The sequence below is a fragment of the Podarcis vaucheri genome, assembly GCF_965113315.1.
Source record: "Podarcis vaucheri genome assembly, chromosome: 9".
Classification (NCBI taxonomy): domain Eukaryota; kingdom Metazoa; phylum Chordata; class Lepidosauria; order Squamata; family Lacertidae; genus Podarcis; species Podarcis vaucheri.
The window spans coordinates 19,311,584-19,335,135 of NC_138767.1; the positions used below are offsets into that span (position 1 = coordinate 19,311,584).

General features: G+C 40.7%; 1 protein-coding gene across 1 annotated transcript in view; it reads left to right on the forward strand.

Moving 5' to 3' along the window:
• SMARCAD1 (SNF2 related chromatin remodeling ATPase with DExD box 1) overlaps nucleotides 1-23,552 on the forward strand; it is a 47,127-nt gene that overhangs the window by 999 nt on the left and 22,576 nt on the right. The window contains exons 2-8 of the mRNA XM_082236353.1: nucleotides 8,329-8,667; nucleotides 13,754-13,925; nucleotides 17,664-17,820; nucleotides 18,714-18,777; nucleotides 20,513-20,604; nucleotides 21,509-21,592; nucleotides 22,532-22,616. Coding sequence (XP_082092479.1) covers nucleotides 8,415-8,667; nucleotides 13,754-13,925; nucleotides 17,664-17,820; nucleotides 18,714-18,777; nucleotides 20,513-20,604; nucleotides 21,509-21,592; nucleotides 22,532-22,616 — 907 coding nt within the window. The 5' untranslated portion in view covers nucleotides 8,329-8,414. The remainder of the gene's footprint in view (nucleotides 1-8,328; nucleotides 8,668-13,753; nucleotides 13,926-17,663; nucleotides 17,821-18,713; nucleotides 18,778-20,512; nucleotides 20,605-21,508; nucleotides 21,593-22,531; nucleotides 22,617-23,552) is intronic.

Consider the following 23,552-nt stretch of genomic DNA (forward strand, 5'->3'; position numbering starts at 1 on the left):
CTCTATGTGGGGCTACCTTTGAAGGTGACCCAGAAACTGCAACTAATCCAGAATGTGGCAGCCAGACTGGTGACTGGGAGTGGCTGTCGAGACCACATAACACCGGTCCTGAAAGACCTACACTGGTTCTCAGTACATTTCTGGGCATAATTCAGTGTTGGTGCTGACCTTTAAAGCCCTAAACTGCCTCAGTCCAGTATACCCAAAGGAGTGTCTCCACCCCCGTCGTTCAGCCTCAACACTGAGATGCAGCTGTGAGGACCTTCTGGCGGTTCCCTCTCTGCGGGAAGCAAAGTTACAGGGAACCAGGCAGAGGGCCTTCTCGGTAGTGGCACCTGTCCTGTGGAACACCCTCCCATTAGATGTCAAAGAAATAAACAACTATCAGACTTTCAAAAGACATCTGAATGCAGCCCTGTTTAGGGAAGCTTTTAATATTTGATGTATCATTGTATTTTAATATTCTGCTGGAAGCCACCCATAGTGGCTGGGGAAACCGAGCCAGATGGGTGAGGTATAAATAATAATAAATTATTATTATTATATAAAATATTCCCTGTTCCCTCCACTCCTCCCCACGCTCACCCTTTCTGTCGCTCTGATGTTGCCGTGTGAGCAGGTTGCTAAAATAAATGTCAAGGTGTGTGGAAGCTTGAAGAGATCTTGCCTGATTTGCATTTGCTTCTATCACTAGTGAGCAGCTCTCAGACATTGATGCTTTGGTTGAGATTCCTGCATTGCAAACCAGGGTTGGGGGTTGGGTTGGACTAGATGACCTTTGGGGGTCCCTTTCAGGCAGATTGAAACCTCAGCCTGGTAAAACATGAGGAAATCGCAATTTAAAAGTGCCCTGAGATCTACGGGTGTAGGGCAGTATACAAGTATAATACATTTAACAAATAATAAATTTAATAAATAATAATAATTAAAAAAACATAAGTGCCCTAAAACTGCCTCACAGCTGGAATCCAGCATTTTAAAGTCAGTACAGACTAGGATGTTTTCCATTTGTTTTGTTTGAATGCTCTATGTGTTAGGGAGGATGCTGCCTATCTGTTCAAAAACAGTTTAATATTGGTTTAGGACCCTAACTTTTTTCAGTAGGCACCCTTAGCTGTGTCCTGTAGCTGTGGTGCTTTCACAAAAAATAACTTTATTGTAATTCTGTGATACCACGCAATAATTTGGTCTGTGCTTGGAATGTGTGGATAACAAGCTATTGACTCAATCCAGTTGTAGAGTAAAGCCAGTTTATTGGTATTCCAAGAAGCTGAGGATGATGAGACAGCAGAGCTGATGATTAGAATGAATGGTGGAAGATTTATAAATAATATGACTGAACACAAGTAAGAGTTCATTTTCAGTCATTCTTCATTGTGGTGATGAAAGTGAAAAATACTGACTTTTCCATCACCATTGTGTTTTCTCAATGCCATCCAGTAGTGATTTTTTTTGGGGGGGGGTGTAAACACTGGGTTGCAAAAACTGGAACCCTTAAAAGCCCACTGTGATCAGTTTGCTTGCACATTTCAGCTATAAAGTTGCTTGCGCATGTACTGACTTAGATACCATAGATTTGACGTAGTTTGAAATAGATGGGACTAGAACAACTTGAAGACAGTACCACTCTTTGCAGGATTGAGGCCTACCACATGTTCTAGTGATCATTGCCCTTCCTAGTTACTAAAATTTGTCTGGGCTGGGCTGGAACTATGGATCTCAGATGTGGTCACCTTTGGAAACCAAATTTAGACCTAAATGTGGGAAAGACCTACATTGGCTCCCAGTACGTTTCCGAGCACAGTTCAAAGTGCTGGTGTTGACCTTTAAAGCCCTAAACGGCCTCGGCCCAGTATACCTGAAGGAGCGTCTCCACCCCCCATCGTTCTGCCCGGACGCTGAGGTCCAGTGCCGAGGGCCTTCTGGCGGTTCCCTCATTACGAGAAGCAAAACTACAGGGAACCAGGCAGAGGGCCTTCTCGGTAGTGGCGCCTGCCCTGTGGAACGCCCTCCCATCAGATGTCAAAGTGATAAATAACTACCTGACATTCAGAAGACATCTTAAGGCAGCCCTGTTCAGGGAAGTTTTTAATCTGTGATATTTTAGTGTATTTTTGGTTTCTATGGAAGCCGCCCAGAGTGGCTGGGGAAACCCAGCCAGATGGGCGGGGTACAAATAAATTATTATTATTATTATTATTATTATTATTATTATTATTATTATTGTTACTGTCCACTTACCTGCCATTAATGAACAAGATGCTGGAGTATGTGATGGTTTTTCAACTCCAGGTAATATTAGATGATGCTGATGATCTGTTTCAGGCTGATTTTGAAACAGCCTTGAATGACCTGGTGGATTACCTGCACTGGAGAATGCACTGGAGAATGGATTGAAGGGGTAGAGAGTCCAGTCCTATGTGTTATTGACCTCTCAGTGTATTTTCGTGCTATTGGCCTTGGTATTTTCTGAACTATCAGTATGGGTTGGGCTGAGGAGGCACAGTGTTACTGTGGCTTCAGTCCTTTTTGGAGGATAAGTCTTGGAAACTGATGCTAGGGGAGCTTCCACTCTGCTTTATACAGTTGAACCTTGGTTTAAGAACAGCTTAGTATATGAACAACTTGGATTAAGAACGCTGCAAACCCGGAAGTAGGTGTTTTGATTTGTGAATTTTGCCTTGGAATAAGAACATGTTTCGCTGCCCATTGAGTGTGTTCCATTTGTAAATTGAGTCTCCCACTGCTATGGGAAAGCATGCCTTGGTTTAAGAACGCTTTGGTTTAAGAACGGACATCCGGAACGGATTAAGTTAGTAAACCAAGGTACCACTGTATCTGTTAACTTATGTGGCGCCTTATAATGAATATGTCTAGTGGAGCATCTTGACTCTCACACATTTAACATCTGCATGAAACCACCGGGGGAAGTTTCCTGGATGTTTGGGCTAAAGTGTCATCACTATGCTGTAGACACTCTACCTCCATATCATTTCCATCTATTCATTCCATCGAGGTTATGGAACTCTTGCCTCACTGTCTGGAAGTGGTTTAGAGCTGGATAAGAGTGAACAGGCTGGGGCTTAATGCAGACAAGGAAATACTGTGGGGTGGTAAACAGAGTTCTCTGGATGGAAGTTTGCCTTTGTTAGATAGGCTTGCACTCCGCTGAATGACGAAGTATAGAGTGGGGGAGTTTTGGACTCAGCACTAAATGGGGAAGTTCAGGTGCCAGGAGTGGCCAACTGCTTTTTACCAATTTAGTCCAGTGTGCCAACTTCGACCCTATTTAGACAGGAGAGACCTTGTCTTAGTGAACCATTCACAAGTGATAACCAAGCTGGACTACTGTAAAGCATGCTTTAAAGATGGTTCAGAAACGTAAGTTTGCAGAAAATCATCATTTTATTTGTATGCCACCTTTCCATAGTTAAAACCATGCTCAAGGTGGCTTACAACATTAAAGGATTTACATAATTACAAACCTAACAAAAGTAGTAATAAACAATAAATAAAACACATCAAATATAGTAGTAGATAGGTAGCCGTGTTGGTCTGCCATAGTCAAAATAAAAAAATTCCTTCCAGTAGCACCTTAAAGACCAACTAAGTTAGTTCTTATAGACAGCCAAACTGTACAATTGCTACATAAATCATGAATGATAATAAGATCTAAAACTAAGGATACAAAAAATAATAATCAATAACAGCAACAAAATTCCCCAGCAAAAACCCATAAACAATATCCCAACTGCATTAGTTTTAGTTATTTGATTTCATTCATACTGGGGCAAATGTTGTTCGCAGTTAGTGATAATGCTAGTTCTCTATGTTTAGTAAAGTTATTTTTACTGTGTGTTATGGTGGGGGTTTTTAAGTATCTATTTTTATGGATACTTATCCAAAATATATGAATGTTCATACCCAGTACAAAGTATCTTTTTATAATACACCAGAATAAAATAAATACTTTAAAAATCTAATCAAAAAGGAGACGAAAGTAGGGGGAAAGGAGTGTGTGTGTGTGTGTGTGTGAAGAAAAGATTAAAAGACTTCCAGTGCTCTATCCTTCATCTAAATATAGTATTCATTCATTAACATCCAACTATGCTATTTTCTGTAAGCCAATATTTTGTCAATCTTCAAATCCAGATATTACAAGTTCATTTTCTCATTCATGCAAAATGGCCATAAGAAATTTCCAATCCTTAATAAATGTCAATAATGATTTTTCTCCAATTAAACACGTTAACTTTGCTATCTCAGCTATGTCCAATAATTTTACCAACCATTTCTCTATAGTAGGTAGGTCTGTATCTTTCCATCTTTGTGCATATAACAATCTTACTTCTGTAATCATATATTAGAATAGTTTTCCATAGTCCCTTTTCAGTTGTGCAGCCTATTAATTAACCCTAAAAGAAAAAGTTATGGCTTCAATTGAATATTAACCTTTGAAATCTGCTGTATACAGCAGGTGTTTTATGGTTTTAAAGTTACTACTGATTATATCTTGTGAATCTACATGTTGGAAATAATCTTGAGGGGGGTTGACCTTAAAAGGTAGTCTACAAATATTTTAGAAAGGTAGGTAATCATAGTATCCTGTGTTTCCATGCTTGTCATAGAATAGGGAAATCGTCTTCTGCAGCCTGCATGGAAATGCAGGGTATTAATTGCTTAACAGGTGTGAATTGCCTTCTGCCAAACAGGCTGGTGGAGAAAGCGAAATCCATCCATTCTTGCCAACCCACTCACGTACCTTGGTCACAGCTGACCAGGGTGGTGACTGAAGCATATGTGGCACACATTGTATAGTAAAAAGGCACAGGTGAGAGCACATAATAATGCCTGCCATATGGCAGCAATTGTGACAAATAAAATATATATGCCCTCTTCCATTGCATCATCAAGTAACCATCCTGCAGAGCTTTTCCAAGGTGAAAATATCAAAAACCCTCGGAGGCTTTTTGTGATAAATTTGTAAGGCACTTTAAGGGAAATAAGGGCAATTAATATAACTCTGGGGGAGGTTCCAGATCACCAGCTAATCAAGTTGTATAGGATCCTTTCAAGTTCTTGTGGACAAGGCACTTGAAGGTGTTTGGCCAGCTTTGTGTGCTCTTGATCCTTGCCCATTATGACTTATGAAAGCTAAACAGAGAGATTGACTTGGGGGTGGAATGGGGGATGTCCAAGAAGATGTGGCAGAAAGATATTTCTAGATTTGTTTGGCAGGGCAAGAAGCCTCGAATAAAATTTAAGATATTAACTGATGCTAAAGAAAGAGGTGGATTTGCCCTGCCAGACCTGAAACTTTATTATGAATCAGCTGCTTTTTGCTGGCTGAGAGAATGGCTGCTTCTTGAAAACACTGACGTGTTGAATTTAGAAGGTTTCAACAATGCATTTGGTTGGCATGCATATTTGTGGTACGATAAGGTAAAAGCACATAAAGCGTTTAAAAATCATATTGTTAGAAAAGCATTGTTTAATGTTTGGATAAGATATAAGGATTTGTTAGAAAAGAAAACCCCAAGATGGTTGTCACCAATGGAAGTGAAGACACAGAAAAAACTCAATATGGAGGCCAAATGGCCAAAATATTGGGAAATTCTGGAACAAGATGGAGACAGAATAAAATTGCAGAGCTTTGAAAAATTGAAAAACAAAGTGTGAGATTGGCTCCATTATTACCAAATAATGGAGGCATACAATTTAGACAAAAAAGTTGGTTTCCAGGTGGAAAAATCAAAATTGGAAACAGAATTGTTAGACCCAAAAATCAAGAATTTGTCAAGAATGTATAACTTGCTGTTGAAATGGAACACTCAGGACGAAATGGTGAAATCAGCTATGATTAAATGGGCACAAGATGTTGGACATAACATAATGATGGCTGACTGGGAACAGTTATGGACCACAGGTATGAAATTCACGGCGTGTAATGTCCTAAAAAAAAAATTAATGAAAACGATTTATAGGTGGTACATGACACCAGTGAAGCTTGAAAAAATTTACCATTTGCCCGACAATAAATGTTGGAAATGTAATGAGACTGAAGGTACATTCTTTCACCTTTGGTGGACATGCCCAAGGATTAAGACATTCTGGGAGATGATTTATAACGAAATGAAAAAGGTATTCAAATATACCTTCCTGAAGAAACCAGAGGCCTTTCTCCTGGGCATGGTCGGCCAAATGGTGCCAAAGAAGGATAGAACTTTTTTTATGTATGCAACAACAGCAGCAAGAATACTTATTGCGAAGTATTGGAAGACACAAGATTTACCCACCCGGGAAGAATGGCAGATGAAGTTGATGGACTATATGGAACTGGCGGAAATGACCGGCAGAATCCGAGACCAGGGAGAAGAGTCGGTGGAAGAAGATTGGAAAAAGTTTAAAGGCTATTTACAGAAATATTGTAAAATTAATGAATGTTAGAAAAATGTTGGAATGAAGTTATATGGCTTTAGTAGAAATGTTATAAGGAACTAAGTATAAATAGATTAATAGAGTATTAAAGGAAACAATAAGGTTAGAATGTGTTAAGATAATTATAGGATAGAAAACAGAGGAAGATGGAAAGGAATTGCTGAAACAATTGAAAGAAGTGGAATACATAAAGGGAGGTGTGAGGAGGTCGTTGAAATAAGTGAATGAAAGATAAGATATTGAAATTGTTTGATGTGTTTTAAATGGTTTTTGTTTTGTTTTGTTAGTTTAATGTGTTAGTGTTATGTAGTGTCTTTGTGTTGTATTGTATTGTCTTTTTTCTTCTTTTTGTTGTGTTTAAATTGTTGGAAAAGTAATAAATATTATTTTTTTTAAAAAAAGAAGATGTTAAATCTTCCCTTCTGAAGGTGTGTGAGAAATCCACCAAGGTGCATGAGAGATCATAGGCAAGGTACTGGAGATAGTGTTCAAAATTAGCCATGTACCAGTTCTGTTTTGTGACCAGGAATTGTCTGTGAGCAATTTGAGAAGTCTTGTGGCCATGTATGCAACTGAGATTCAAGGTTAAAACTGCAGGTACTGAGGGCGTGGGAGAAGAAATGCCTCCCTGCCCAACTCCAAAGTAAAATCCCTGGCTGTTGCCTTCCAATTCCAAGTGCACTTTGCCTTGCTTCCCCTGCCCACCCCAAAATGAGATCGCTGCTGCAAAATGAAAGTGCTGTAGATCACTGGTGGCTCTTCAGGCGTGCTTGGAGTATCCTGATCACCTGAACCCATTTGAATCTGGTTTCAGTTCTAGTATTACCGTAGATTCTGGCGTATTAGGCGACTGGCCCTATAAGACGTCTTATAAGCCCAGTCTTATACGCTGGGCGAGAGTAAGCCACCCGGTGCAGAGCCTGCCGCCCGCTGCTGCGTCGTTGGCAGCTTCGGCAGCCTCCGAAGCAGCAAGCAGGCGGCGGTCTCCGCGGCAGGAGGAAGCCGCCCGGCGCCCACTGCTGCCTCGGAGGTAGTACCCGGCGTATAAGACAACCCCTGACTTTTTAACCTCTTCCGGGTTAAAAAAGCTGTCTTATACGCCAGATCAATGACACAGCCAGGAGGAGTGTGTACTTGCTGATTCTTCTTTAGTTCTTGACAGCTTTCAGTATCATTGACTGGTATCCTCCTGGTGTGGCTCTGTGAGTTGGAACTTAGAGGTATGGTGTTATTGTGGTTCCCCACCTACCTGCAGGACTGTTTCTAGAAAGTGACATTGGGTGACTACTGCCTGACTACCTGGCACCTGCACCATGGTGTATTGTAAGGTTCCATCTTGTCCTCATGCTTGTTAACATCTATATCGACAATGGGAAACCTTTTGGACAGAGTGCCTGTCTGCCAAAATCCCTTTCCCCTCAGTTTCAGCTAGATCTCCCTCCCATTTTCTTTTATGCTCAATCTTTCTTTGATCTTTAATTGAGAGGGGGAGTAGAGGTAACTGTGGTTGTTCCTTTTCTGTGCTGGCATTCTGCTTATGGAACTCCCCCTGGTCAGAAATGTGGTTGATGTCTACATTGGCAATAGTTGGAGATAGATTTGTTCACTAAGGCATTTGGGAGTAGTTAATCAATGTTGCCCATTTATAATTGGAGACTGCTTTCTCCTCTTTTGTACATGGCCTAACTTTTTACTGTGTGTTTTATAGTTTCAATAAATCTTAAGTTTTATAGGTGTAAACTACCCTGAGGTTATTCATGACCCAAGGCAGTATAGAAATTTATTGAATGAATGAATGCCTACAAATAAGGATCTTCCATTGTATTTTCTTGCTCTATCATGTATCTCCCACCTCACCCTCTGGGTTTTGTTTTGTTTTTATATCTCTAGCTACTCTTGATTTATATGGTGCTATCGTAAGCCCGAGGGATTTTAAATTGAACTCCATAATCTGTGACAGAAGTGGAAGGCCAGTCATGAGTCTGCTTAACCTGGACCGCTTTCGCTTTGAAAGGAAGTCATGTGTGGAGGAAGAGAGTGCCCCTTCCCCTGGCCTTTCTGCAGATCAGGAGGAGGCTTCTTCTACTTCTTTGGATGCAGTAGATAAGGACACCACATGTTCTCCTCCTTCAAAAGATGGTGCTGCATCTGTTGGTGAAGAAAATGACAATGTTCCTGATCAGATTAGTAAACCAGCCACCCCAGCATCTGATGTGTCTGAGAAAACTGGTGAGTTCTCATATATGTGATTTATAAATGAAGGGAAAGTCTATATACAACCAGCTTTGATTTAGTCTACAGTACTCGTGCTGATAGCTTAGTGTTTGATCTTCACTCATACAGCTGAATGAAGTTTTGATAGCAATGTGGCGGCTGTATCTTGTTATATCTTTTACAGCTCTAATTTCTAGAGCATTCTTTGAATTCCTCTGGTTATGTGCAGAGTATTCCTGTGGTTGACTAGACATTCAATTTCTCTGGTATCAAATATCATGTTCTCAAAAGCATTTAGGAAATCTGGGTTAATTAAGAACTTGCAAGAAAATCCCATAGGGCTTGACCCTCATAACTTAACATTCAAACTGCTTTGCCAACATCCTGATCCATTGAAGTTGTTTTGGTAGGAAAACAAAGCAGACAGTCCTTTGATATTTTCTACATGTGAACATAAACATTCACTGTTGCTATTACTACTGTACAATAGCTTTTGAAAGCCATTTTTATTGGTCAGTGATAATGTCGTCTCTCCCATCTCCCACTCCCTGAGCAGAGGGTACCACATTAAGAGCAATGTATGGTTGTATAGATACTTGCTTAGTCCTGTGCTAAGGAAAGAAATCTAATCAAGATGAAAAGCTTTTCTACCCCACCCCAAAATATGAGAGAAAACTTTAGCTAGAGGTTAATATTAACTTGGGATAATAAGCTGTTGCATATAACAGACAATTTTCACGTTTATAGGTAAAGTATGCACTTAAGGTGCTTTTTTAATGCAGTAGATCTTTTTGAAAAAGGAAACTTAGAAATGGATTTAAATCTGTCTCCATAGAAACTGCACAAATAGGGATGGTGTGGCCCAGTGCCTAATCTCTCTTAGCAGAAACTGGTCTGCTAATATACAGTAAAAAATACGAGGGGAGCAACAAATACAATGGGGGGAGAGAATAAAAGCCAATGAGGAGCAATATAGTAAATGGTTTTATTAACCAAATTAGTTCACCACATCTATCCCTTGTAACCCTTAGCTATTATCTCTCTCCCTTCCCCCCCCCAAAAAATTGCAAAAATCTAGATTGTAAACTCTTTTGGGGAGGGGGTGCTTTATTTATAAAGAAATAAAATGATTATTATGGATGAGTGGGAACATTTCCCCACCAAATGTAGAATGAGTTTGTTATGGGAATTATTTCAAGTGTCCATAGGTAATAATTGTATAGTCATATACATTTCATTGCTTATGCTGAGTCAGGGTGGTTTTTTTTTTTTGTTCAGTGGAAACAACTGTGTCTGCTCCTCATTTGTTAGTGAGGTATCATCCATCTTATTCCTTGGAATGAGCTGTTGTAGTAATAAGGCTTCAGATGCCTCTGAGAGCTATGACACACATTATGCACTGACAAACCAAAGCTTTCCAGTGACTTTGTGTGGGTGATTCTGTCTCTGCTTAATAGCCAACAAGCATTTTGCCCATGAACACATCCCCTTCTCTCATGGCATTCATTAATGAAATGTGGAATCTTGTAACTAAGTATAATTTATTGGTTTTGTTTGAACCAGGAAATTATAGGTGCTAACTTCAGGAAAAAAGCAAAAAACTTAAACTAACTTGAAGATTTTAATTTTTATTCACACATTCATATCCCACTTCTTAAAAATAATTTGTTATGGACAGCACAGGTAACGACCGATTCACGCGTGTCTGAATAAAATGCAACCGAACCTGGAAGTGACCCAAAAATGTCACTAAACACATCGCTAAAAGGATGTGCCGTGGCATAAGGGGGCAGGGCGTTCTTATGCGTGCTCAGCGGACAAACGTGGGGGCTGGAAATGGAACCTCAGTGCGAAATGATCATTGACTGTATCTAATAGGGCAGCTTAATTTGGAATGTTCACACTAAATTTAGTCTGTGGACTGTATCTCAGTGATACAGCAGTATAGCTCAGTGATAAAGCAAACTCTTCTGAATGTAGAAGGTCTTGAGCTCCAGTTGTCACATCTTCACCTCAGATTGCAGGTCTTGGGGCTGGAAATACTTCTGTCTCAGTCCTTGGAAAGCTGCTGCCAGACAGAGTACGCCATACTCTCAACCAATTATTTTAGGCTAGATGGACCAATACTTCCATGGCATTTCATTTATAGTCTAAGTGCCATAATATCCCTGAATTTAAAGCAAACAAGCTAAGTACTGGTTGATGATCTCCAGCGGGCTAGGGACAAAGGTGAGAGCTGTTTCCTAGTTCTGCTGGATCTCTCAGTGGCGTTTGATACCATTGACCATAACATCCTTCTGGACCGTCTTGAGGGGCTGGGGGTACTGTTATACAGTGGTTCCGCTCCTTCCTCCTGGGCCGTGTTCAGAAAGTGGTGGGGGGGGATGAGTGTTCAGACCCCTGCGCTCTCACTTGTGGGGTGCCTCAGGGTTCTGTCCTCTCCCCCATGCTTTTCAACATCTACATGAAGCCACTGGGAGAGATCATCAGGGGATTTGGGCTGGGTGTTCATCAGTATGCGGATGATACCCAGCTCTATCTCTCTTTCAAATCAGAACCAGTGAAGGCAGTGAAGGTCCTGTGTGAGTGCCTGGAGGCGGTTGGAGGTTGGATGGCGGCTAACAGATTGAGGTTGAATCCTGACAAGACAGAAGTACTGTTTTTGGGGGACAGGAGGCGGGCAGGTGTGGAGGATTCCCTGGTCCTGAATGGAGTAACTGTGCCCCTGAAGGACCAGGTGCGCAGCCTGGGAGTCATTTTGGACTCACAGCTGTCCATGGAGGCACAGGTCAAATCTGTGTCCAGGGCAGCTGTTTACCAGCTCCATCTGGTACGTAGGCTGAGACCCTATCTGCTTGCGGACTGCCTCGCCAGAGTGGTGCATGCTCTGGTTATCTTCCGCTTGGATTATTGCAATGTGCTCTACGTGGGGCTACCTTTGAAGGTGACCCAGAAACTACAACTAATCCAGAACGCGGCAGCTAGACTGGTGACTGGGAGCGGCCGCAGAGACCACATAACACCGGTCTTGAAAGACCTACATTGGCTGCCAGTACGTTTCCGAGCACAATTCAAAGTGTTGGTGCTGACCTTTAAAGCCCTAAACGGCCTCGGTCCAGTATATCTGAAGGAGCGTCTCCACCCCCATCATTTTACCCGGACACTGAGGTCCAGCACTGAGGGCCTTCTGGCGCTTCCCTCACTGCGAGAAGCCAAGTTACAGGGAACCAGGCAGAGGGCCTTCTCGGTAGTGGCGCCTTCCCTGTGGAACACCCTCCTACCAGATGTCAAAGAGAACAACTACTACCAGGCTTTTAGAAGACATCTGGAGGCAGCCCTGTTTCGGGAAGCTTTTAATGTTTGATGTATCTTTTGGAAGCCACCCAGAGTGGCTGGGGAAGCCCAGCCAGATGGGCGGGGTATAAATCATCATCATCATCATCATCATTATTATATAAGTAGAAATCAGAATGTCAGTTTGTGCTGTGGTGATAAGAGCAATGGAAAGTTTGTCTCTGTACTGTAGAAAGATGAAGCAAATAACAATATAAAGGTAAAGCGACCCCTGACCATTAGGTCCAGTTGTGACCGACTCTGGGGTTGCGGCGCTCATCTCGCTTTATTGGCCAAGGGAGCCGGCGTACAGCTTCTGGGTCATGTGGCCAGCATGACTAAGCCGCTTCTGGTGCACCAGAGCAGCACAGAGAAATGTCGTTTACCTTCCCGCCAGAGCAGTACCTATTTATCTACTTTCACTTTGATGTGCTTTCAAACTGCTAGGTTGGCAGGAGCAGGGACCGAGCAACAGGAGCTCACCCCGTCACGGGGATTCGAACGGGGATCGGCAAGTCCTAGGCTCTGTGGTTTAACCCACAGCACCACCCGTGTCCCTAAATAACAATATATGGACATGCAAAAATAGCTATGGCTTTGGAATTAAGAGCAAGCTACAAGAATGTTTGCTTCACCCCTTGTGCTGTCTAGTGCAGCTCTATTCCCTATTCTCTATCCTGAATCAGTACAATATCGTGACTGTTGCTTGACCCTGGTGAGTTTAATATGTCTCTAACTAGGCTTGGTGATGGTCATATGAAACATTAAATATTGGTGTGGGGGGAGCATATGATGGTGTCGTCTGATTCCTGTGGTATCCTGGTTTTACTTTTAAACAGAGCAGATGTGTGAGCTGCATTTTTCTAATTCAAAATCTACTGCTAAGTTGCAAGTTATTTCTTGATAATTTTTTTTTGGGGGGGTCATCCCCCTACTCCAATAAATATATCTAGTTCTAAGATCCTGTTACCATATGGCAGTACAGTTTTACTACGGTGGTGGGGGGCATGCCACAGCACCCAGTTTCAAAGTTTACATTTCCAGTGTCAATCACTTGCTCGGGGTTATAAAAGCTCAAGATTTATTGAAGTTTCCATCAAACGCCTCTCAAGCACTTTCAGATTATTTAAAATTTATTTCCAGTAAACTTCTGTCAGGCAGCAATCTCATTTTGCAGCTGCTCTTCTCCTGTGTGTGCTACTGTCTTTCTCATTTTGCCTTCATGCCTCCAGGGTCAGAATGCTTTAGCCCTGAAAGGGAGCCATGGATGGAACCATAATCTTTTCACTTTTGCCCCTACCTGCTTTTAGGGCTGTTAGCTGTTTCAAGCAAGAGCATAGCAGAACACAGAAGCCCCTTCTTCCCATTTGATGCCAGAAGACCTGCGCAGGCCACATTGTAGTTCTGAGCCTACATAAGGCTGTGATTTTAGCCCATGTGTGTTCACACTTTTCTCAGCAGCCATTAAGTTTGGAGACATGTTAGAAAGTAAGCTGAGTTTTAAGGATGCCACAACTTGAAACAGATCTTCAGTTAACCACCCAACTATACCACCTTTAACACACACGTTTTCAAGGCAGTAGAGTAATTTAAAAACTCATTACCTTAAGTTACATAATTCTTAGACTAAACGTGCCCCCAAAGCACATTTCTAATTAATTTGGTGTAATCAACATGACCACTTCTGATGATTCCTCAGTCATAGTAAGACTTGTACTCTTGTTTTTCTGTAACAAGTGTCTTTTTATCCCTTAAAATGCTTTCACAGATGATTCCAGTGTTCCAGAAACCCCTGAAGCAAAAAGGACAACACAATCATCTTTTTTTAAGTGTCAGAAAGATGTTATTGAATTGTCATCAGAAAGTGAAGAAGAAGAAGTGGCACCAAAATACTCCCGTATAAGGCAATTTGCTGCTCCCAGGAAGGATGTGATTATTATGTAAGTCTTAGTAATGCCTGTTTATACATATAAATTCCCTTATTGATACTCATAAATTGATATTAAGTCCATATTTCTGATTACTACTTTCTTATAAGTAAATATTGGGGTGGGGGGGGTTGGTACAAAAAACAATAAAGCTTGTTATCATTAACTCCATGAGAGCTCCTGAATAGGTTTCATTTCATTGCATGTTTAATTTGTATACTGCCTTTCTATATTGCTATACACAAGGCAGTTTACAAGCCAAAGAAGCAACAAAATATACAAAATCTATCTTACGACTGTCTGATCCAACACATATGTCATAATAAGAAATATGGCTTAAAATAAACAGCTTTATCAAACAGCATGAAACTGTTAATCCCATGGTCATGGGTTTGAGCCCCACATTGGGCCAGAGAGTCCTGTGTCGCACAGGGTTGGACTAGATGACCGTTGAGAGCCAGATGACACTGGAGACCCAGTGTGGTGTAGTGGTTAAGAGCGGTAGACTCGTAATCTGGGGAACCGGGTTCGCGTCTCCGCTCCTCCACATGCAGCTGCTGGGTGACCTTGGGCTAGCCACACTTCTCTGAAGTCTCTCAGCCCCACTCACCTCACAGAGTGTTAATTGTGGGGGAGGAAGGGAAAGAGGAGATTGTTAGCTGCTTTGAGACTCCTTAGGGTAGTGATAAAGTGAGATATCAAATCCAAGCTCCTCTTCTTTTTGTGGTCCCTTCTGACTCTGTGATTCCATTCTATTCTATAATAAAGCAATATTCAGTAATCCATTAGAATCTAATAGTGCACAATAAAATTGACTCTCAAAATACCCGCAAATAATTAAACAGAAATTCACTCTCAACAAGAACAATAAATCCTTACTAAATTATGATCAATAAAAATTACAATACTTAAAAATACCATAATACAGTTTAAAAGAATTAAGTAACAAGGTTACATAACTTGTAAAATGCTTAATCCCTCCCCACCCCACCAGCTCCTCTCTTTCTAATTGCTTTGCTGATCTTCAAGCCATGACCTGGGGGCAGGGAAGCTGTTGGACAGCTGAACTTGATTGAGGATGGAGGAGGGGAGGGTCTTTTGCCCTTCTTCACACTTCTAGCCAAAGGAGCTGGCAGGGCACTGAGGTAGCTGTTTAAACGAGATGGAGTAGCAGGTGTTATGACTACTCACATCTCCATGCCTCTCTTGGGAGCAACCACGTATAAGCTGGCCTTGCAGGTTACTATGACATTGAGAATTCTGGTGCCTTGGAACTGAAGGCCTGAGGGAAGGCAGTAGGGGCAGGATGGATTGATAAGTAAATCAATCAATCCATCAAGGTTTTTGCCCTGTAACTCACTCCTAGGTTAGAACTATCCACTGAAGAAAATGAATGTTCATAGTAAGTCCAAAATTCATTCCATTTTCACCAAGTTTACCATTTCGTTAGCCAAAGACTGTAGGCCCAAGAACATATATTATTTACTTATTAAATTGGTATGCCAGCATTGATCTCAGGGCAGTTCACAGCATAAAAATACAAGAAAACAAAACACATAATAAAAACATAAATAAAACAATCACCCCCTCGCACACCAGCATAATGACAGACTGCCCACTCAAAAGGGTTGGTTGGATTGTAATATAATGATCTTAAGTACTGCAACATTACTATTTAACATATATTCAGTAAAGTCCATAGAGTTAAAAAGAAGTGAATCTCAGTTATTAAAACAAGCATTGTTCATTTTAAAAACTCTCCTGATTATAGATGCATGCCTCCTTCAGTCTGAATTTTAAATGCATTCGTTGTTTTTAACTATGAAAAATAATTCTTAGTATCATTAAATAAATTATCAAAAAATACTTTTTATATGATACATGTAGCATTTTTTATTGTTTCCACAGAGCTTTGTTTAATTATGTACTTATTTTTTATGATCTTTAATTACACAACATCTTCACGAAAAAGATATTATAAATGACAACAACGTGATAATTAGATGAGCATTTTAACATGCCCTCAGGCATTCGGTTTTATAAAAAGATTTGGAAGATAATGTATTATGAGTTAAGTTTTCAAATAAATGAATGGAGTTTTGAAACTACTTTTTATCTCTTGTAATTAATGCATTTAATTCGTTTCCCCAAGGCAACTCTAAGGCAAATTAAGAAGTGTTTAACACCTCTTGAAAAGGGCTTCTTCATTTCACTGTGGTCAGGTGTTGCGGTTCAGAATCAACTTCCTAGCTGAGTGTGTAAACTAGATGGTATTCGATAAGGCCTTATTTCTCTGTGTTAATAATTCTGTTATTGCTCAAGTGTACTTGAGTGACTCCTGTAAAGTATTTGCTGTGCTCATGAGATAGAGAAAATGAACTTCTCAGTCAATACCTAGGCCTTCCTAGCATGTTCAGAACCTTTTTTTGTTGAACAAAGGAACTAACCTAATCTTTGTAAATAGCCAGTCACTTATGGCCATTAAGTGGAGCCACTTACGGAATCCTTAGGTGCTTCCAGCCCACAGAATTATTGTCAGCCCACAGAAGCATCTCTTTTGTTAATCAGAGTCTGTTCAGTCTATGCAGGGTAGCCAGTGTGATGCTGTTGATCTCCCAGTTTCCATTAGCCCTGGCCAAACTTGGTCAGGGATGATGGGAATTATAGTCTGTAACAACATCTGGTCAATACCACATTGGATATTCCTGTACAACCACTTTTGTGTGTGTGACAGATGCATATACATATTGTCTAGGAATTCTTGTATCAACTGTGCTGTACAACTTATGTGATATTTAAGAGCTTTGCTGTGTACCTATGAAATCTTATAAGCTATCCACACACTCTCTTGAATAGATGTAACCTTAAAAGCCAGTAGGGTTGGAATACAGAAACATTGGCACAGAACAATGTAGAATATAGGTAAATTAGTTTTGACAATATTTTTGAGATTTCTTAGATGCAACTCAGAATGTTCAGGGATGGGTAATGTTGCAAGGGGTAACTGGCAATTTTTTTGAAAGCTACTTTGACATCAGAAAGGCATAATCTTAGAAAATTAGGTTTCACCTTCTTACAGAGAAAATGTTGCATCTGCTGCAGCAGAATACTCCACAGAGGAATGCAGATAAATTCCCTAGACAGAAACGTAGCCTATAAACAGCTCCTGTGTTGGGTAAGTTTTTATGATAAGGCTAGAGCTCTTGACAGGGCAGCTGGTTTTAAAAGTTACCGTATTTTTCGCTCTATAAGACGCACCAGACAACAAGACGCACCTAGTTTTTGAAGGAGGAAAACAAGAAAAAAATAATTCTGAATCTCAGAAGCCAGAACAGCAAGAGGGATCGCTGCGCAGTGAAAGCAGCAATACCTCTTGCTGTTCTGGCTTCTCTGATAGCTGCGCAGCCTGCATTCGCTCCATAAGACACACACACATTTCCCTTTATTTTTTAGGAGGGAAAAAGTGAGTCTTATAGAGCAAAAAATACGGTATATTCCAAAGGAGTAGCCCTATCAGTCTTTTTGCAGTAAAAAACAATGGAAGAGTGTTGTGCACCTTAAAGACCAGTTTTAAGATGGTATAACCATTCAGAGATTACAGTTCACTTAATCAGATGTGTCCATGAAATCCTATGACGTAATAAATTTGCTGTTATTCCTACCAGTGCTACTGTGTTTATATATTTATAGAAAATGCAATACTACGGTGCTTGACTAAAATGGTGTAAATATTTTTACCATACACGACAGCTCAGAGCCTTCAGATAGTGAAGAGGATGAAGGCAAGCCATCAAAATCTGTTAAGGAAAATGAAGAAGACGAGGAAGAGGAGGAGGATCTGAACTATTGCAAACTCCAAACACTAAAGGAACTCTTTCCACAAAAAAGTGACGAAGAGTTATTACAAGTACAGTAATATACTTTTGAATTGTTAGCTAATTTGAAAGGAGCACCAGTCATAAAATATTGTGAAGAATGAATTACAATATTTAGTCTTAAAGCAGTGTTAGTGTACACTTGGAAGTGAGCTACTTACTCTCACCTTCTCACCCATTCTCTCACACACTGTGACTCAGGGAGTTCTGTTTTCAAATCTTGCATTTGCTGTGAACAGAGTAGGTGATCTTGGATAGGCAACTCTTCTATATATAGTAGCCTGAGAACTTATTCTCTTATACTATCTACCTTTCATGAGTTCATTCGTTTTAGTATGTATGCTCTTGCCATTTTATCCTATAAAGTGTGATCCCCCCATGGCACGTAAAAATGATTAGAAATGCAATCCATAAAAGAATAGCTTAAGTAAATGTTATTTAAGTAGAAGCTTAAAGGCTTGCTGAGGTGGTCCATGGAAAGCTCTTTGAAACTCATAGCAGCATATAATCATTAAATAGTGCCAGTGAAAGAATTGTAGAGTGGGCATGCAGAATGTAGCAGCTTTCTGAGAATCTCTGCTTTCCCTCTTAAACAAGTTTTTGAGCCATTGTGACTGTGATGATACAGTTGAAATAATGTGGGCAATGTCTCCTAACAGCTCAGAAGGCAGATGAATTAAGATTTCCAGTGGACTACAGTGTATTGCATAACTCCTCTCCCTTTATCAGTAGCAAGTTTTCCCAATTTGCATAAATTGTATAGATTGCAGAATTCATATTTTTTGGGGTGGACAATTTGAATACAGAAGAACTTTCAAAAACCATGCATAGGATTTCACTGTAAATTCTTCAGAATATAATTGAAATTCCTCTAATTTTAATAAACAAATGTTTGTTGACTTTTTTGTCCTTTCTCTCTCTCTAGCTGATATCATCAACTGCTACAATGGATGAAGCTATAGCTGAAGGCTTGAAGTTGAATGAGGAAGGTAAGAAGCACCGTATTTTTCGCTCTATAGGACGCCCCGAACCATAGGACACACCGGACCATAGGAGGGGGAGAACGGGGGAGGGGAATTCTCCCCCTCTCTGCTCAGCGCCCCTTCAGCGAAGTGGCAGGAGAAATGGAACCCCTTCCATTTCTCCTCCCGCTTCACTGAAGGGGCACTGCGCAGAGAGGGAAAACTGTGCAGCGCCTCTCCAGTGAAGTGAAGCCTGGAGAGCAAGAGGGATTGGTGTGCACCGACCCCTCTCACTCTCCAGGCTTCAGACGGCTATCCGCAAGCCTTCGGAGTGCAGCGGGAACTCCTGCTGCGCTCTGAAGACTTGCGGGTAGCTGCCCGAAGCCCCCAGAGCGCAGCAGGAGTTCCCGCTGCACTCCGTGGGCTTCAGGCAGCTTCAGCGAAAGCAATGCGAAGCCTCCAGAGTGCGGGGGGAGCTCTTCCTCTGTGCTTCGGAGGCTTCACGTTGCTATCATTGAAGCCAAGGAGCCTACATTCGCTCCATAGGATGCACACACATTTCCCCTTAATTTTTGGAGGGGGAAAACTGCGTCCTATAGAGCGAAAAATACGGTACTTTCTATTAATAGTTTCCAAGCAGTTTTTTACCTAGCACTTTAGCATTGGCTAGCACATAAAATGCTGTGCAATTCCTTTCTGTTTTAACCACTGTTTTAACCACCAATATGGACGCCCAACTAGTTACCCTTAACCCTAGATTATTTATGATCAAGTTGCAAAGCACTGGTGCCCATACCATCTTTGCCCATACCCATCTTTGGGGACCTAACTGTCTAAGGCCCTTCATTGCTGATTCCTAAATTCAGATATAATTCCATCTACAAAGCATTTCTATGCCTAATTTTGCATATGTTCACATGAATATTGGTTAAGTTCCATTTTGTGTACTCCATTTGCTTCAAATCATCTGGATCAGTTTGAAGGCTAGGTATTGGCAAATGCAGTGGTGATCTCACTTGTGGCAGCATACAGATAAGTTGGTATCATCTGTGGAAGTCAGTTCTACTAAAGTTAAGGGGACTTGCAACACACTCTTGCACATATTAACTCAGAAGTAAGAATTAACTACATAGTATGGTCTTGGATTTTGGCTACAAGTTATTTCAACTGTACATCTCTTGCATGTCTAAAAATGGCATTTCTTTCCTTGTTTGTTTTTGCCCATTGGCTTCCCCTTCCATCCAATTTTCATTTTTTTAAAAACTGAAATTTTACATCTTTTTATAGCCTCTCAAATGTATATCTTTTTTAACAGCAAACTTTTGTGAAAAACATTTCGGCTGGTCGTCCTGTGTATAAAATAATAGACATGAAGAAACATGCCTGAACATAAGGGCATGGTTCCTTTGATTCTGAGCAAGTTTTAAAAGAAGGAGGAATTTCTGAACATCTGCTTTTTCTTTTTTTTCTTTTTTGTCTCAGTGGGATTGTTTGTGTGTGTGTGCATTTGGTGGATGGGTGGGAGAGAAAAAACTGGCAAAATTTTATTTATTTTATTTCTTATGAACTGCCAACTCATAACAAAAATGTTAGTATACAATAAAATTTCTACATTTTTTACTGTTTGGTTAATTTGAAGTAAAAATCAGGTTTTGGTTTTGATTAAAGGGCATTTAGATTAATTGCTAAGCCACAAAGTGCTTTGATACTGGACTGCAAGAAGTTGCCAATTTTTAAAAAATCCTCTTTTTAATTTCAAAAGGCAGCTCTCGCAAAAGGAAACTTGAGGAAAGTGCCAACGATGGTACTGAAGATGAGGATGACCAAAATACGAAAAAGAAAAGGCTTGATCCTGTAAGTAGCTGGTTGTAACTTCCTTTACATACAGAACCCCAAATTAGCACTCATTGAGTAAACACCTTGTCAAGATTTTCCATGTGTGCTCAGTTCCTGAGCTAATTATTTATGAGATGAGTGCTAGAGCATTGGAAATTAAATGCTCTCCTAATCATATCTCTTTCATACACTGAATTTTCTGTATTTAATGAATGACTTGGTAACCACATGTCCGAGTTAGTTCACAGGGGGGAAATCACAAATGTTTGGTCAGCTCCAACTCCTCTACGCCATTTTGTGTGGCCTTTGACTGCTTTCTTTCTAAATACACAGATGAAGTTTTCAAACCTTAAGTGTGCTAAAAAAAATCTTGGTGAAGACATTAATCCATATCTGGCTACAATAAGTGCAGCTGATTAATCTGGAGGTTTAGCTGTATCTGCTACACCAGGGATAAGGAACCTTTTTTTAGTCTGAGGACCATGTTACTTTATGGGCAGCCTGCCAGGGGCCACATTCTGGTAATTGAGGAAAAGTGAGCAGTGCAACAAGTGTAAATTTTTAACATTTGTACAGTAGGCAGTGTCCTACAAACACTCACACACTCTTCTCTAGTCTCTACCCAGGCAAATAAAAGGCATTATCAGATTTGAAGGACATTTCCAACCACACAAACACTTGAAGGAAGGTGTGAAGCAGGAATAGTCAGGGGTGTGGGGGTGAGGTTGGGGCAGAGTTGTGAAGGGCAGTTAGGAAGGCTTGCAGGGGGCTGCCTTTGGCCCCCAGGCCTGAGGTTCCTCACCCATGGACCACACACAATTGTGGTTCCTTCAAGTTACCTTTTCCATTCAGTGGGCAAGTGTGTTGTCTAGTTAGTGGTGTAGGATAAGTCTAAAATAAATGAATCTTTTCCGAACTGTAGTTGCAGAGTCCTGAGAATCAATGGGAAAAGCGTGAAAATCTAGTAAGCAAACTGCACAAAGAATTTCCCAGCTTGGATAAAGAGGTATGTTACCTTCAGCCAAAAATGTGTTGTATATAACCCTCATACAAAAATTAGTCTACGTTCTAGTTACTGTTATTAGCTCTCTTCCTTTTGCATAGGAATTTGGAATTGCGTAAAAGAGATTAAGTGACTTGATCATGTCAAAGTGCCTGCCAGTCAGCCAGCCATGTACTTTTTTTTAGGATACTCCATTCCATTCTCCCCCATCCCCAGTTTTCCATTATCCTCCCTCCCTGCTCATCAACCTCCCTTTAAGCTCGTGATGGCCAAACTTGGCCCTCCAGCTGTTTTGGGTCTACAATTCCCATCATCCCTGTCCACTGGTCCTCTTAGCTAGGGATGATGGGAGTTGTAGTCCAAAACAGCTGGTGGCCCAAGTTTGGACATCACTGCTTTAAGCTTTTCTAAAGTCTTTCGTACCTCTGCCAAAATTGGGATTACCCCAAGCCTGCTGAAACCTTCTTCTTCTACATGAATGGTGTCATATTGGCTACATAAGGGTAGACACTTGGAGAATGGATTTATTGTTAGTATATATAATATATATAATAGTATGTCTAATAATTGAGCAATCTAGGAATAGATTCAGTAGTCAATCCACATTATGAGCTAGAATAGAAATAGACAGTTAATATTACCGTAGAAGATAGTGTTGTAAAGAAATAACGTGAGGCATTCTTGAATTTGAAGCTAGTGTACTTTTGCTAATTTTTGATCTGGAGTACTTTCAGCTTTAATTATTGGATAAAATGTAAAGGTGAGGAGCAGTTTTGTACTGGGCAGTAGTAGCTGCAGTGTATATTTTATGTTCTCATAGTTGCTGTAAATGAGAAGGTTCCTTGATTGTCTTCTTTGTTTTAATCTGCATAGATGTTTGTCTAGTCATAGGCTGTTAATTCTGTGACTACATAGGATTTCTGTTGACTTTTTCTTAAATAGGAGCTGAGAGATGTACTTCGGGAACACAACTGGATATTTCAGGAAGCTTTCGAATCTTTAAAAGTATTCATGGAAGATCATGAGGGTAAAGAATATTTCATTTTCACACACACACACACACACACACACACACACACAGGCTTTATCTATCCCAAGGAGTTACATGTCCTGTTGTAAGTAATATGTGAAATATTTTTAAATGGAAAAAATGACCATGTCAGATGCTGATATAAGAATATAGCTTTTACTATCAATGACTCTGTGATGGAGTAAAAGTTGAGAAACTCTAAGTGATAAAAGGCTTGAGTGACAACTGTGGAGCCATTGTGGGCAGAAGTATTGCAATGTATTTTAAATCCTGCAATCTCTTATCATTTGGTGAGAGCTTTGTCGATGCATGCCTAAGGTCTTCCTAGACCAGGCACCCCTACACTCGGCCCTCCAGATGTTTTGGGACTACAATTCCCATCATCCCTGACCACTGGTCCTGTTAACTAGGGATGATGGGAGTTGTAGTCCCAAAACATCTGGAGGGCCGAGTTTGGGGATGCCTGTCCTAGACAGATTTCAGAAATTGCTGTTCCTGCTTGCAGTCTCTCACTCATGTCAAGCAACACTCTGAAATGTTCTCTGACTTCCCACAAATGACTCCAGGAGAAGCTTTAGTTATGGAGGTTTTTCTATGCAACGAAGAGCCCAAAATGATATGAGCAGAAGCAACTTAGCAGCATTGCTCTCTGTCCCTGCCATTCTTTCTGTTTCTTTCCTTCGTGTTTTCCTCCCCAACTAGGGATCTAAGATTGGGAAGGGTCACAGCTCAATGGCAGCACACATGCTTTTCATATAGAAGGTCCCAGGTTCAATTCCTGTCATCTTCAGGTAGGGAATAAAAAATAATTCCTGTCTGAAACTCTGGAGGGTTGCTGCCAGCCAGTGTAGACTGTACTGAGCTAGATGGACCAGTGATCTGGCTTACTATCAGGCAGCAACCTTTGTCCCTAAGAGTGGAGCTGCAGTGTAA